This window comes from Folsomia candida, unplaced genomic scaffold, assembly GCF_002217175.1.
Source record: "Folsomia candida strain VU population unplaced genomic scaffold, ASM221717v1 Fcan01_Sc002, whole genome shotgun sequence".
NCBI classification, from domain to species: Eukaryota; Metazoa; Arthropoda; class Collembola; order Entomobryomorpha; family Isotomidae; genus Folsomia; species Folsomia candida.
In genome coordinates this window covers 2,828,131-2,843,785 of record NW_019091194.1, presented here as the reverse complement: position 1 = coordinate 2,843,785, position 15,655 = coordinate 2,828,131, and the positions used below count along the sequence as shown (strand labels likewise).

The 15,655-nt window shown below is 36.4% G+C and overlaps 1 protein-coding gene across 4 annotated transcripts in view; it reads left to right on the top strand.

The window, feature by feature from the left end:
• The window catches only part of LOC110843623 (fibronectin type-III domain-containing protein 3A), a 66,528-nt gene extending 50,950 nt beyond the window's left edge, over positions 1–15,578 (top strand). For all 4 annotated transcript variants that reach the window (XM_035848196.1, XM_035848197.1, XM_022089607.2 and 1 more), the window contains 29 exons: positions 609–772; positions 5,151–5,256; positions 5,336–5,527; positions 5,617–5,791; positions 5,891–5,915; positions 6,008–6,120; positions 6,210–6,287; positions 6,405–6,424; positions 6,512–6,616; positions 6,687–6,727; positions 6,854–6,998; positions 8,266–8,295; positions 8,376–8,394; positions 8,481–8,727; positions 8,842–8,881; positions 8,979–9,284; positions 9,364–9,441; positions 9,529–9,573; positions 9,647–10,111; positions 10,255–10,304; positions 10,405–10,652; positions 10,736–10,764; positions 10,857–11,023; positions 11,106–11,277; positions 11,365–11,492; positions 11,578–11,651; positions 11,746–11,917; positions 12,009–12,066; positions 12,153–15,578. In XM_035848196.1, the coding sequence (XP_035704089.1) occupies positions 609–772; positions 5,151–5,256; positions 5,336–5,527; positions 5,617–5,791; positions 5,891–5,915; positions 6,008–6,120; positions 6,210–6,287; positions 6,405–6,424; positions 6,512–6,616; positions 6,687–6,727; positions 6,854–6,998; positions 8,266–8,295; positions 8,376–8,394; positions 8,481–8,727; positions 8,842–8,881; positions 8,979–9,284; positions 9,364–9,441; positions 9,529–9,573; positions 9,647–10,111; positions 10,255–10,304; positions 10,405–10,652; positions 10,736–10,764; positions 10,857–11,023; positions 11,106–11,277; positions 11,365–11,492; positions 11,578–11,651; positions 11,746–11,917; positions 12,009–12,066; positions 12,153–12,214 (3,554 nt within the window). In that variant the 3' untranslated portion in view covers positions 12,215–15,578. The remainder of the gene's footprint in view (positions 1–608; positions 773–5,150; positions 5,257–5,335; positions 5,528–5,616; positions 5,792–5,890; positions 5,916–6,007; positions 6,121–6,209; positions 6,288–6,404; positions 6,425–6,511; positions 6,617–6,686; positions 6,728–6,853; positions 6,999–8,265; positions 8,296–8,375; positions 8,395–8,480; positions 8,728–8,841; positions 8,882–8,978; positions 9,285–9,363; positions 9,442–9,528; positions 9,574–9,646; positions 10,112–10,254; positions 10,305–10,404; positions 10,653–10,735; positions 10,765–10,856; positions 11,024–11,105; positions 11,278–11,364; positions 11,493–11,577; positions 11,652–11,745; positions 11,918–12,008; positions 12,067–12,152) is intronic.
• Positions 15,579–15,655: the final 77 nt, after the last annotated feature.

Here is a 15,655-nt window from a genome sequence, read left to right as displayed (position 1 = left end):
TTGTCATTTGAGGGAGAGAGACGCATCTAAAAATGAGGGGATGGTGATCATCTGCTGTGAAAATTAGTTGGACATGAAAGAACAAGTACTGACTGACCATGATCATGCAAGCTTGACAAGAAAACTTTTTATTGCTTCTTGAATTCAATCAATGTCACATATTGCCCCATCCCATATTTGCCATAATATTTCATGTAATAATGCATGATATATTTATATTTACCAATTGAAGTGAAAGCACAGGAAGTTGGGACATGAGTTTGCATGTCAGAGAGGAGGCAAACAAAAGGGGGGTTTGCAACTTCAAAATGTGCAAGGAAGTTTTGACAAGTCTCTTAAAAAAACGAACATAAAACTATACACGCGAGGTTCAAGTGCAATTGTTCACATTTATTTGCTGTTCTTCAGCCGGAAACTTTTTTCGTAATTTCCTCAATGTACGCATTGCTTGGTGTATACTTTGGCTTTATCTTGTGTGAGGATCTACGCTAATTGCTTACAATATGATTGAGCTTGTGCAATAAAAAAGTGTATGCATTTATATTTATTTATTATGAAGGGCTCATCATCATAAAACTAATGAGAATATTTTTTTCCTCTGTCTTTAGGTCCTATGACTGTACCCCTCGTGTCGACCAGCTCGTCGGCGCCGATACCTCTTCCAATGCAAGTACCACAGGGCCATGTGGTGCAACAAATCGTGGACGAGAACGGAACCCTCAGACACGTGATCGTGTCCCAGCAACCCCCACTCATTCCTATGCCTAATTACGTAAGTCCTCTAATACTCTTCTCAATTATTCAAATCGGTCAAAAGGCCAAAATTAATCGAGGTCAGACCGGAATCGAATAATCGGGTTCATTTCACAGTACTACTTGGTTCATTCGTCCATCAAAAACAAGGAAGTAGTACATACACTTGCACGACGTATGTATTATTGATTATCATTAAAGAGTTTATCAGGCTACTTCTTGTATACCTTTCGTGGAATTGTTTGTCTTTAATTTAGCAATTTGTGAGAAATTAAACAATACATTTAAAATAGATTTGAGGGCAATTAGTGAAGTAAATAGTTATTTAGATACGCATATTATACCCAAGGGAGGTCAACACTTTGTCTTTAATCGATTTTGACAAATTTCGGCCTTGAACCGGTCAACTGATTCTTCCTCAATCCTCTCTAGACTCCTTTTCAATTTGGACATGTACACCTTACAAAAACAAACTTTTTGAGTAATTGGCAGCCGAAACTTGTGTCCCCTGCCTGTTGAACTAAAGTAGTATTTAGTAGCAGTGTCGCAGGCAGTGACCATGTTGAAGAAGACCATTTTTGCTCGACTGGTTTTAGTAGGTGGTTGGTATTAGTAATACCAACAAATAACATGAGATTCATGTCATGATTATTTATCATTCTACCAGCGTAATCATTCCATCTCGTTGACTTGGTTGGGTCGATTATGACGACAAAAACTGTACTGTCATTCCCATTGTTATTTTTTGGCAAATTTGCATTCAGGACGTTCATTTCATCTCTCTCTCTCTCTTCTTTCGGGCATTTGTTCAACTCGTCGTTAGAATATACGTATATTTTACATACCTTGAACAATCTGCATACGGAAAATTTGTGTGCAATGCAACATGCAAGTATTTAAAATTATGTACATACATACATGCATAGACTTGTTTAAAATCCGTTTCATTGTTGTCGCCTTCATAATAAAATGCTGGCTCGTCAGTCAGTCACCAATTATTAAGACACTTTATTTCGACTGTACTTCTTCAGTAGTGTAAAATCAGGTTCAAGTTCTTTGCACCATGGTACAGTAGTTGGATTATTAAATGAAAAAATAGGTGTGAACTAGAAATACGTATGTATCTATGCGGATGTCATGTGTATTCTAATGTCTGCTCGTATACTACATCCAATTAAGTACAATCGTGTCAATGAGAATAAATATCCGGCAAGGAAGAAAAACAATGAATGATCGAAATATTAGACGACTGGGAGAGAGAGAGTAAAAAACGGGAAGGAAGCTACTTTACTTTATTAAACGCGTGTTATTACTGCAACCAACACCTTTCCCTCTTCTTCTTGATAATGAATCCTTTTAAGATGTTTTTCTGCATTTATTAAGTTCCCTATACTACCTGTTAGCCAAAGCGTTTTATTAGCAGTAAATATACACGAAAGGCAAGGTGAACCAAGCAGGTTTATTGACCTGCACCTGTGCAAATGCATTCCATCTCTCAAACTCAACTCTTGAGCCAGTGCAAACTATTACCTGCCGCATTATTATGTGATCTCGTCCCTCGACGAGTTTACTACAAGTTTGCAGCTCCTGTTTAATGTTTACCTTAGTGCATGATATGCTAGCTAGGGCTAAACTAAGTAAGCTAAAGCTTGGGGAAATTCCTGATTCCCAAGAGTTGACGCAAAGCATTCAGTGTGAATAACAATTTAATAGCAAGGAGACGACTATGACGACGACGCTTTGATCTTCCTTTCTGTGTGTTAAGAATGGGGTGATGGAATGCAGAGTCAAAAGTCGGTCTCGCATAATGTGTCATGCATTGCATACATGAATTATTTTTTTTACATAGTTTTCTTGCCATTGTTCTTCACTCTGCAGAGTTATTAGGATATCCTACGTAAATTCATTGGTGTGATAAAATTCCATTCCATTCATGAACGAGTTTCATTTTTAGCAGCAGGGGGAAGATGGAAATGAGATGTTTGCATTTAGCAGTGGCGACGACAGTATTGATTTCTTGGCACACCAACCAATCGATAAAATGTGTCCTTAAATAAATTTCATTGTGCTGACGATATCCACACTAATTTTCAGAGAAAGGAAGAGGATGAAGCTTTAGTGGATAAGATTCATAAATAATTTAGCCATGACATAACAACCATTGAATGAATGTGTGTATACGTACATACACAGGCGGTGAGTGGTTATCGGTATGTTGGTTTGGTACACATTATTTCTGGCAAAGAAATAAGAAAGGAACTGTTTACATCCTCTCTGCTGCGATATTATTAAGTGTATATTTTGGTCGTACATATGGCTTGTTTGCGTACATACTCTTGAGTTCAGTCTAATTGGACCGGACATTAATGCAATATGACATTGATAAGATGATGATATTCTTTCAAGGATTTCCCAGTACGTTGCTTTATTACTTGAGCATCACGTAAGATAAGAACGTACACAAGATTCTACGTCCTTATGCTTTACGAAAAGACACCTGCACCATTAATACATTCTTAGTTGAAAAAATGGTATGTATGTGACATTTTCTTAATCAATGAAACCGTTCTTTTCCTATTTATTTACTGGAAGCAGGAGAGTTAAATAAAGGAATGTATGACACATCAAGTGGATTCTGCCATATGTAGGAATTTCCTATTTACATGTACCACTATTTGATAGCGTCAATAAATAACTGAGGTAAGGCGGTTCGTTGTGTCAAGTAGGAGTAAAAGCTGGCAATTTTTTGATTGGCATAGCACAAATTTCTATAACAGTATGATGTGTAGTAGTGTCATGTAATGTTGGCCAAGACCGATAATAACTCCCATCCATACATATGCCACCAACGAACGATATCAACAAAGTTTGTTTGCGTATGCACTATTCTGGTTTCATAAGTTTAGGTTTGTCGATTGAATAAAATGTGTCAATGTTGGCCATCCCATCATATCGTACCACCATCATCATCGGACTACGGCATAATATGCATGCACTGCACTACTCCTAGATATTTCTAGGATAATCAAATGAGAAAAATTACTTGTGATAAAAACCACCGAGTTTAGAGAGGGGGGTTTACTGCCCGTGGTAAATAAGCAGAGCAGTAGTGGCACTACCACCGTGGTAGTGCTCTATTGGTGACTGTTTGTCGTCGTGGTTTATACAGATAGGTTTGTTGTATGCATGGAATATAAATAATATTATTTAGCATTATCGGCATTCTCTGGCCTGGTATCGGGTCGAGTTTGCTCAGTATTATACCAAGAAGTGCACAACGAACCAACGAACGAGCAAAGTTACCTACATTTTACACATTATTGGCTGCATTACCCAGTACTTTTACATACATACTTTACTTTTACATGATAAATTCAATGTTATTTGCTTTACTTACTTCTATCCATCATCTCCATCCACCTCTCTCTCTCTGGAAATAGAATCATTCATCTAATCACTACCCACCTACCTACCAACCTACTTACACACACCACTCTGAAAGTTGCAGTTCTCTGCCCTCCTGTTACAATTTATTGTGGAGAACAATTGTTGTGAATTTTGCCATATGTTTGTCGAGTAGAGGAGTTGCGTAGGTTGGCTAAGAAGTTGGTTCTCTTTACATCATTCTCGTTTCGCATCGTGTGGGGGAGGACAAGAAGATATAACTTTGTATTATTATTAGACCTGCACGTATTCAATCATAATGGAAAATAGTGAGATTCCTGTTCAATTACCAGACACGGAGGCTTCTCCTGTAGACTCGGCTGCTGTGGTTGTGGTAGAAGAGAATTCAGGCCTAGTGGGAGAAATAGACGAGCAGCAGCAGCCCGTTGTTCCGGTTGAGCATGAGGAGAAAGTATGCGTTGATCAAGAAGACAAAGAGTGTGTGGTGGCTGCTAAAGGAGAGAATGAGCGTGGGGGAGAAAGTGGTCGTGATGATGATGATGATGAAAGTGGAAAAGTTGTGGATGATGTTGTGGATACTAAAATAATACCCGATTCGATCCCGACAAGTACGGAAGTAGTGGAAGAAGGGGGAACCGAAGAAGAAGCGGTTATTGAGATTGAGAGGGGTTCATCATCACCACTCGTCCAGCAGTCTTCTGCTTCTTCTTCCCTTCAGGAGGAAGTGAATGAAAACAAAAATAATTTCGAGCCTACCATCACCACCACGAGCTACAGTGGTGAAGAACAAGTTGTTGAGGAACCGGAAGTAGTTATTGTTGACGATACGCTTATTCAGCCTGAGATTCCATACGAGTACATTAATATTCCGGGACCTCGATTTATTTATGCCCCCTTTCCAATTTTGGTTCCTGGACATTTAGTGAGAAAAGAAAACATAGGAAACGCTATTGATTTGTATTAACAAATTGTTCTTATGAATTTATGTGCAGGCTCCAAATAGTCAAGGCCAACAGTTCTATCCGGCAGGACCTTCAGGGTATCCGAATTTTACACCAATGCAACAAGTTCCCTGCCCCGTCCCTTCGCCCCATCAAGGTAATTACGACACATTTATGGACTTGTGCGCTTTCTCTTAAATATTACCGTGAAATAATAAAACTTGTTATCATTATAGGTCCGCCCGGATCTAATAATGGGGGAGGTTTAGCCACCGGCTACTCAATTCCAGCCCATGCTCAGAAGGACGAGCGAACACAACGCCAATTTATGAGGATAAGAAGGAAATTAGAGCAAAAGCAGCAAGCCCCTGTTCCTTCCTACAACAATGGAGCCAGTTACAACAACCACCCTGCTTCTATACGCAAAGGTTCGTGTTCATTACGCATACATATGTACACATATTTAGTGTAAGACTAACTTTTATTTTAACACGTGAATTGAATTTCTGTCCTGTAGAACCTGCGTATACGACGAGCAATGGGACGCGAAAGGTGACCAACGGAGTGTCGAAATCTCCAGCCAACAGTGGGATGGAGGAGGACGGAAGCGTTGGTAGCACTGGAAGCGTTACAGACTCCACCGGTACGCAAGATGAAGAGGAGGAGAACCGCACTCTCGCTATGACTGAAATGTAAGTATGAAAAGAAGATATCAGCTATTTATGGTCATGTACATATATTCAAAAATAAAATAAATGTAACAAAATCTTTATATTATTATTTTATTTCAGGCTTTCTTCCATCATTCCACCAACTGTAAGAGAAATAATAATAATACGATTTCTGTTTTACGTACGTGTGGTATGCTAGATTGTACGTGAAATTTCTTTTCTTTCCTTGTCAAATAGGTGACTGAAGTGACTGCACGTAGTGCTTATGTGCAGTGGTCACATCCAGACAGAATATCCGAATCTGGAGACAACAAGTTTCCAGACTTTGATGTCTCGGACAACGATTTCCGGTAAATAATTTAATGAATGTGTTATGTATGTTCATGTTGTGTCAAAGCAGGATTTGAACTAATTTACTAATTTAATCTATCTTTACTAGCTATGAAGTTTTCATCAACGAAAAAAGTCGAGATTCAAGATTTCGATCTATTTTTGTTGGCTCATCGCTTTCCTGCAGGTAATTTACTTTGACCGACAATTTAATAGTACTGGTGTGCATGCAAGATTTCATCGATTTGTCCCAAATATATACATCCACATAAAATATACTTTATACAATTATTTTTCCTTTCAGAGTTAAAGACTTGAAACCTGGTAAGTATAAAGTTTATACAGTAACGTGATACACGTATATGGTAGATATAAGGATTATGTGCTAATTATTCTTGACATTTGTCCCAGGATCCGTCTATGCAATTACATACTGCTCTATGCTCGGAGACGTAAAGGGCAATACGTGCAACGCAACAAACTTTTCCACCCTCGCTGCCGAACCTGATCCTCCAGGTAAGTTTATTTATAAGAAATGTACAATTTTATAAGAAATTAGTTTTTGTACAAGATGAATTTTGTGTAGGTTGCCCTCGGCCAGTATCAAGAAGTCGATCTAGCATGATGGTAAGAGAAGAAATATGGACATTCAATTATACGTTGTTAAATGAAACTCGAGAAATTTGTGACGTAGTTTTTACTTTCATTGGTACACACATGGTAACCTAATTGGTGTCTCATCTTGCTTTACAGCTAAAGTGGAATCCTCCAATCAGCGACAACGGTTCAAAACTCAGCCATTACATTCTCGAGTATGACGAAGGAAAAGGTGGCAGCCACTTTGTAGAAGCTTATCGAGGAAAGAATAAACAGTGCACAGTCGCTAAACTTCAACCATGTATGTAAAAAAGATGGTTGTTACTTTTATAGTATTTGCTTGGGGTGCTTGTCCATGTGTCCGGGTAAGTGAGACACTGCAATGTGTTTTCATTGTGTTACCGCCCTCATAATTTCAAATTTCAATCACAACTACAGAGTAGTTTGCTCGTGCACGTGTGGCAGGTAGGAAGTGCACAGCAGGTGATAGTAAACAATGGATCAAGTCCCTAGAAATCCTTTGTCTACTATTACGAACACAGTTAGTACACCCAAGTCAACACCTTTAGTTGGTAAAAAGAGACTTGGACCCAAATCCAAGACAGAAGCAGTGGTTGAAAAACTTATAAAACTTGAAAGCAGTGAGAAAAGAAACCTAAGAATAGCTAAAGAAGTACTAGAACCTGATTTATATAAGTTCAACGTTCGTGGAAGCTATAAGGGACAGGTATGGTTAGTGAAAACGGATCCAGACGATCTCCAATTAAAAGTGACAACTTTGAATGGGTACGATTCAATATGTAAAACGTATAAAAAAATTAACGACGGATCGGAAGACTTCTCATATAATAAACCTAACTGTCCTGAAAGATTTTCATTATTATTTGAAATCGAATTTATTGAGTTAGTTGGGTGTGGTGGCGTGCATGCAGCAAGTAATGCGGCTGAGGCTTGGTCCTTTTTAGTGTCCAGATTAATTAAATATCAATATAGAGTGAACAAAGATGAACCTAAAAAATATCTCCCATTTTTCAAAAAAAGTAAAAATGATCAAACTTTTTACCATGCACAACATTTTGGATGTGAGGAGAAAGTGATTGAATTGTTAGTGAAACTACGTGAGACGGACATATTTACAATCGAATTTAAAAAACTTCATGAAGTATTTGCCAATCTTAATATTAAGTTCCATTTTTATCAAACAGTTAAGTGCACACGAGAATCTCTGCAAAATTTGATAACCCGACCTACCCCCACGTCTACAAATCCTAAAATAAAGGAAAGACCAAACGCCAGACCGGAAAAATATAAATGCCACTTGTGTGCAACAAAGTTTGAACTAAGTCAAAATCTAAATGCCCATTTACGCAATATACATGAATCGGAACCAGTCAAGTGTTCCCATTGTACATATAAATGTTATTCTACCTTAATTTTAAAACGACACATGGATAAGCACTCAAAGCAAATCATATGTGTAATATGCCAAAGACCCTTCAGTGCCAAACATAACCTAACCAAGCATACCAAAAAATGCCATTCTAAATCACAATAACCCCATTTTCTAGCTTATTCCTACCAATTCCGACTCGCAGCAGGTATAAAATCAGTTTGTCTAGCACTTTACCGCATTAAAAAAATATTATAATTAATTATGTATCCTTGTTTAATTTTATAGTGAACGACATTGGCAAAAGGTACGAGAGAACAAGTCATAAAATTTGTGTCACGTTATGCAATTTATTCGCTCATTCATATAATTATAATTCTATTGTTATTGTAGCCGATACACAAGTGTTGTAAGTGCAATGACTGCTGGAAGTCCTCCCACACAACCCGCTCCTCCCACCATCAGTGAAGCTGGAGTTAAGTATTTGCGATTGGAATGGAAGGGCCGAGATACAGATGATGAGTATACCCTTCAAATGGAAGACCCATCATCAGGTCACGGTTTCATGCCTGTGTACAACGGCAGTGCTCCCAACTACTTGTGCATTGGACTCAAAAGGAATTTCCAGTACAAGTTTAGAGTGAGTATAATACATACATATAGTTTATTATTATTTTATTCCAAATTATTATTTGACAAGGTTGAACTCGTCATTAAATTTCAATTAAAACAATTCCTAATTATTTATTTTTAGTTGAGGGCGCAAAATGAAGAAGGACATTCCAAGTGGTCAGGTTAGTATTATGATTATATGCATAAACTTATTCCCCATGAAGTGACGTGAAGTTGTAACACGAAAATATTTACAATGATGGGTAATTGTGATTTCAGACGAAGTCGTACTCTGCACTCTTCCCGACCGCCCATGCCCACCTCACAAACCGCAACTTAAAGGCCGTGTGAATGCATACGGGTTTAAAGTACGATGGGATCCCCCAAGTGACACCGGCGGCATGCCAATTTCAGCATTTGCGCTCCAAATTGACCAAGGGAATGGTTACGAAGAGATTTATCGTGGTACGGAAGGCGAATGCACGGTGGACAGATTGTCTCCTGGTCAGTCGTATGCCCTCAGAGTTATTACCATCGGTCCTGGAGGGGAGAGTGATCCAAGCGAGTCCTGTGTCATCACGACAGGTAAACAAATTTTTAATGAAAATTACCGCTTTATTATATATAAAAAATTAATTAATTAAAAATTAATTAATTACGACAGAGCCCGTCTGTCCTGGAAAAAGTCACATTCCACGCGTTATTGGGAAACCAAAGTCCAATTCCGTCCACCTCAAGTGGAGTGAGTAAAAATTTTAATAAGAATATTCCAAACTAGAGTTAATATTGTTGCTGATTGTTAATGCATGACACATTTAAATTGATTTAGGTCCTCCAGACTGGACGGGAGGCAGTCCTATCAACGGATTTGAAGGTAACTCAAAAAATAAATATTATATTTACATTTGACGTGTATAAATATTTACTTTATTTTAAAAAAAAAACAGTTGGATGCACTACACCTGACAATCAAACCCAGGAAGCCTACCGTGGCAAGGATTGTGAGTGTATTGTGAACCGTCTCCTACCCGGAAGGGCTTATCTATTCCAAATCAGAGCTTTCAATCGCATTGGTGCTGGTGACTGGTCGGACCCACTCGAAATTATCAGCGGAGCGGGGTCGCCAGACGCTCCTTCTGCCCCAAAAGTGGTCACCAAAACTTCTCATATTGTCCTAATCTCTTGGACTGAGCCATTGAACAATGGGTCTGCCGTAATGGAGTATCGGGTTCAAATGGCTTCCCCCACTCCAACACTACCGCCAACAACTCCTCCAACTCCAGAGCATTGCAGTAGTAGTACCGAAGAGGGAAAGAAGACGCCAGTAGAAGAAGTCAAGTCTGAAACCAAGGATGCGCCTCTTCAACAACTTTCAAGCTTTACTCAAGTCTATGTCGGCCCGTCACTTTACTGTGAGTAACGTTCAGTAATTTGACAAGATTCGATTTGTTAAATACTAAACAAAACAAAAATTACTCTGTATAAACTTCTCTACACAAGTATATGATTTATATCCCTCCATATCTCCTCTAATACTGAGTGGCGTATATTACAGGTGAACTCAAAGGACTTCAACCAGCATCGATCTATCTATTTAGAATTCAGGTATGTTGCAATTAATGTGCTACTGTATTGTTACTCACAATCATTATTGCATGAATTTATTAAGCAAAAACTAAGTACCAATTTACTTTTGTCTTATCAGGCGATCAATGGTGCTGGAAGTAGTGATTGGTCTCCTGTTGTGACGCATGAGATGCCTGCCTCATCCCCCAATGGTGTACTGGGTGTAGAAGCTGTTGCAACTTGTAGTTCAATTTCCTTGACTTGGAAAATTCCTTTGGACAACGGGTCCGAAATAACCAAGTATAACGTGATGATGGGAGAAACTCTTCTAGTCTCCAATTCTAATTCTTGGGTTATAGACAACCTAATGCCAGATACTCAACACAAGTATGTAGTATTGTCGTAGTATCTGTTTAATTTGACGCTAGCACAATAAATTTAATTTATGACTTTTCCATTCTTTTCTAAAGGATCCGTATACAAGCCGTAAACAGTGTGGGTAAGATGACTACTATATACTTCATAAAAATCAACAATCATGTGGAAGTAAAATTCAATTTGGATGCTAAATTGTATCATTATCATTACTAGGTCCTGGTCCCTTTTCCTCCACGCTCAAAGTGTGGACAAAGCCACTGGCACCCCCACCTCCAAAACTTGAGTGCGTTTGCGTGGCTCCAAATTGGATGAAACTCAAGTGGACAGAGATTTCTAGCAAGAATATCGAGTACCTGGTTCAAATGATTAATCCCTACAAGGTAAGTCCAGAACATGTTGTAATACTATTACCCTATCATTACCACTACAAATCTGTAATACTATTACCCTCAATTTATTAAGGATGAGTTTGAAGTCGTGTATCGTGGAACTGCTTCGAATGCCAAAGTTACCCGATTGAATGAAGACACGGAGTACCTTCTTAGGATTTGCGCACTGAATGGAGCCGGCCAAGGTCCATTTTCTGATCTGTACAAGTTCTCTACATCAAAAGCACCTCCATCCCAAGTGAAAGGTACAAATGATTTGTTTGCAACCAAATTATTTTGATGGTGAGATGTGAAGAAAATGTAATAAATCTGTTTGATTTTCTATTTATTAGGCTGTAAAATCGAACTTCTTAACGACTCGAGTACCTACAGATTTGAGTGGTTCGAAGTTACCTGTCTTGACACGATTGAGTACCAATTCCAAGTGGCGAGTAAAAAGAGAGACATGGATTTTAAGACGGTGAGTCGTCCTGTCGAAACTACTCTCGTATCCACTGAAATTAGATTGCAAGAGATTTATTCTCATTTTCTGATTTATTTTGTAGATGTACAAGGGTACAGAACGGAGAGTGGAACTAAATCACAACCAACTGGAGAAAGGGGTTGAGTACGCTTGCAGGTACAGTATAACCATTGCATAAATAAATTCAGTAGTAGGAACATGCATTATTTATTAGTATTCAATTTATTTTTATTTTGCGGTGGTGTTGCAGGGTTTGTGCAATTCGAGTTTCTGGTGATGGAGCTGCACTTGTGGGTCCTTACTCGAACAATGTGAATTTCCACATCCCTAGTTCCTCTGACGAAGAAGACCTTGTCATCTCATCCAAATCCCATTCCGCATCTTCCAAGTCTCAAGCTAGAGCGACAAACACCTTTTGGATGGTCAGCTTAACAGTAGAATTTTAATATTGCAGATATTTTTATATAGTTGCAATGGGCAAGTTTTGTAATATGTGTTTTTATTTTATTACAGACCATGGAGGAAAAAATGTCTAAAATCAGCTACGAGAGCCGAGTAGGAATTGTGGCAGGTAACAAAATGGATTTGTTTTTTTTTATTTTCGTAGATTTTTATTTGATGTAAATAATTTTAATAATAATAATTTCCTTTTTGCAGTATTCGCCCTCATAATTTTAGCATTCGTCATTTCCTTAATTACGCACCACGTCGTATCGTAGGACATGTATTTCCTTGGATGAGAGATTTCTTACAAGAAAACAAAATGTCAATCCAACTTTCGGAAAAGTTGGCCGTGATTTTCCAATACTTGAACGTTAAAATTATTATAATGACCTCGGTTTCCTCCACTGTTTGTTCCTCCTTTGTATGAAATACACAACTCGTATATATATATAAACTCAACTTTATCTCCAATCTCCATCTTGTTCATTATCGTTCCAGAACCTACGTAAAGTATATTACTATTATATCTTATTGTATATTTAGCGTAAGCAGTGCTGTTGCAAAATCTAGTACTAATCTAATCAGCTATTTATAACCAATGGAAATATTACGATACGTGTATCAGGTCGCGTTGTATCCTCGTCTTATCGACTGTTATAAATTTGTTACAATTAACAAAATCTATATATTTTTAAAGGTAGCTGACTCAATTTTAACCAACTCCTCTCAACCAACCACATCATCACTACCGATATACGTCATGTCTGCCTCCACAACCAACGATAAAATTGTGTAATCTATATATTTATTATAGATATATAAATAACCGCCTCCTAAATATGCTAGTTCTAGCTATGACACCATAATCTGACTATAGAATTTGGATAATTTTAAAAATTACAAAAAAGATGCCAAAGCATGCGTGTCTTTTAATCCACGGTGTACTACTACAACTAAAAAACTCGATTGTGATATAAAAATGAATTTCATATATAAATTATAACTTTAAATTGTTCTAAGTAGTGGCTGCTGCTGATAAAGTTGGTAAACTTTGTGTACTGTGAACTGTGATGCAATCTTTTGCACTGACCGATACTACTCGACATTTCAATTCAATCGTTTTCTGCTGTTTTTTTAAGTGAAAGGATTTTATTAATAGCTCAACCAGGTTCAGTTTCGTTATATTGTTAAAATAACGCATAAAAGTTAATTTAAATCTCTGACAATCAATTATGCAATTAACAACTGTGTACGCTACTAAAAAAAGTCATACTTTTAGCCAATCAGATATTTCAATCTACATATGCATGCATACACACTTTTTTGCTACATTCATGCAACTTGGTGCTATTATGTTAGATACACAATTTACTGCTTAATTGTAATTTTTTATGTATCACAATATTAGAGTGTCACTTGCTTGTGATAAAAAATTATCATCATCACATATGTGCGAACTAACTCTAAATAAATAGGTTGGAATAAATTGTTTTCAAAATTCACAATGCAAGTAATGCTGTACTAGAGTTAAAATCATGATTATGCAAACCTGGAATGTACTTATTATTATTATTATTAACTTGAATCAGTTAACTTTTAGAGAACATATTATCCTTATGAAAACACTACTTGTGATTCCGTTCATTCTTGCCTTATCAATTTACTTGGATGATCACGCCCAGAGTAGTGTTAACATTGCTATTAGCTTATCCATAAGACCTACATATGTATCAATCTTTGCTTAAACTTGTAACCTATTTATAATATAACATTCTTGGATAAAAAATATATCTTATTGTCTGGTTCTTCCTTAAATGAATGAGTCTGTAAAACTATTCTATCTCATGTAAACTGACTTGAACTATTGCTAATGAATCACCTTAGTACTAACTATGCATACGTAACAATATAGAACAGCCTATATAATTTATCAGCAAATTAATCTTATATGAAAAATCGATGTACAACAAATTATCGTATATTTTGAAATGATATAATGACAAATGAATCTTTAACAAAAATTCCTGATTTAAAAGAAACTGTTTTAGCTTAGCTATGAAAATTTGAATGTGTCAAAGGGCCAAACATATTTACATGTTTTGGAGTTAGTCATATTAACGTTATGTTTTTTTAATTAATTAATATCATTAATTAACATAGCTAGTTGGTTAAATAGTGATACATATATATATATATAATTTTGATGAATTATGTATTGAAGGAAAGTGCAATCTGTAAACTTATTAACCAATCAAGGCCTCTTCTCACTCATCGATTACTCAAACATATTTCTGTCGGAATCTTCGAAATTGTCGCATTTTATTTTAACACCACGGTCAACTGTAACGTATTTAGAGCAGTAACACACATATACACACAAAATATGTAAAAATGGATCGCTCGCTATCCATGAATTATCGTAGTTATCGTATTCAGTGGCAGGCAGGAGAGGAGATTTATTAACGTGTCTATTTTTAAAACCGATTGGAAGATTGAAAGTGAATGATTTTTGCCAATTTAAAACTAATCTGATAATGACTAAGAAGGTACTAACTTATCTAATCTTACAATCTAATCTGAAATTAAGTGGATCCACATATATCTAATTATTATTAATGCTAGGAAATATGGGTTAACTAACATTTATTATTTACATTTAATTTACGCAATTCTTATTAATCACGAATTCTTAACATTCTTAAAAAACATTTTTAAAAACTCCTCACAGGAACAAAAAAAATAAGATGAGAGAAGGACTGGTCCAAAAGTCTTTTAACATTATATGTAGCTTTCATTTCAATTTTGAGAATCAAAATATTATTGTATACTTTCTCTACAAAATGAAAAGAACTGGTAAAACTTTGTGCAGTTAATACGATTATTATTAATACTAAATATACATACCTAGTTAGACTTAATTATATAGCCAAGCTCATACACATACACACAATTTGATGAGACTTTCTTGCGTCTGAATATTTGATGATGATGTTGATCTGTTATTAAAGGGAACGCTCATGAAAAAAAATATATTGAAATACCGGCCGTAAATTAAAAAAGGGTGTCATGAATATTATTTCATATTTTATTTAATTACGTTATTACCTCTTTTTTCATACATACAACAATTACTTAGCTATTATGTTTATATGTTATGAGAACGTGTAAGTAGGTAGGTGGAAAACACCAGCTCTTTGCGTGAAGCTGCGTGCTGTGCTATTATGTAACAATTATATTTTAAGGAAACTAAAGAAGACTATCATTTCATCCATTTATACATACATTACATGAAACGGCTATTATACTGTACTCCACATCCATTACAACATGAATTTATTATTATTATTATTACTGATCATCACTTGTTTTGATATGAAAAAAGCATGTTTATATATTATTACTCTTAAATATTATTATATTATATTCGTAAATATTTAGTATTGGAGGGAGGGAGGACGGAGATGAGATAGATGATCGCACACTTACATACATTTGTAATAGTAGGAGAAAGTTTGTGTCGGTATGGTTGAATTAAAAATCGATGCAATTTAAGACATGTAAATAGTGAGTCCAAGTTAAGAGTATGTAGAGCATGATGCCACTCTATTATTTTATGCATGGTATACAACAGAGAGTACAGAAGAAAAAAATGAGAAACTTATAAAAAAAGAAGCGTTAATAATACGTACGTTGTACTAAAAAAGAGGAAGAAAGAA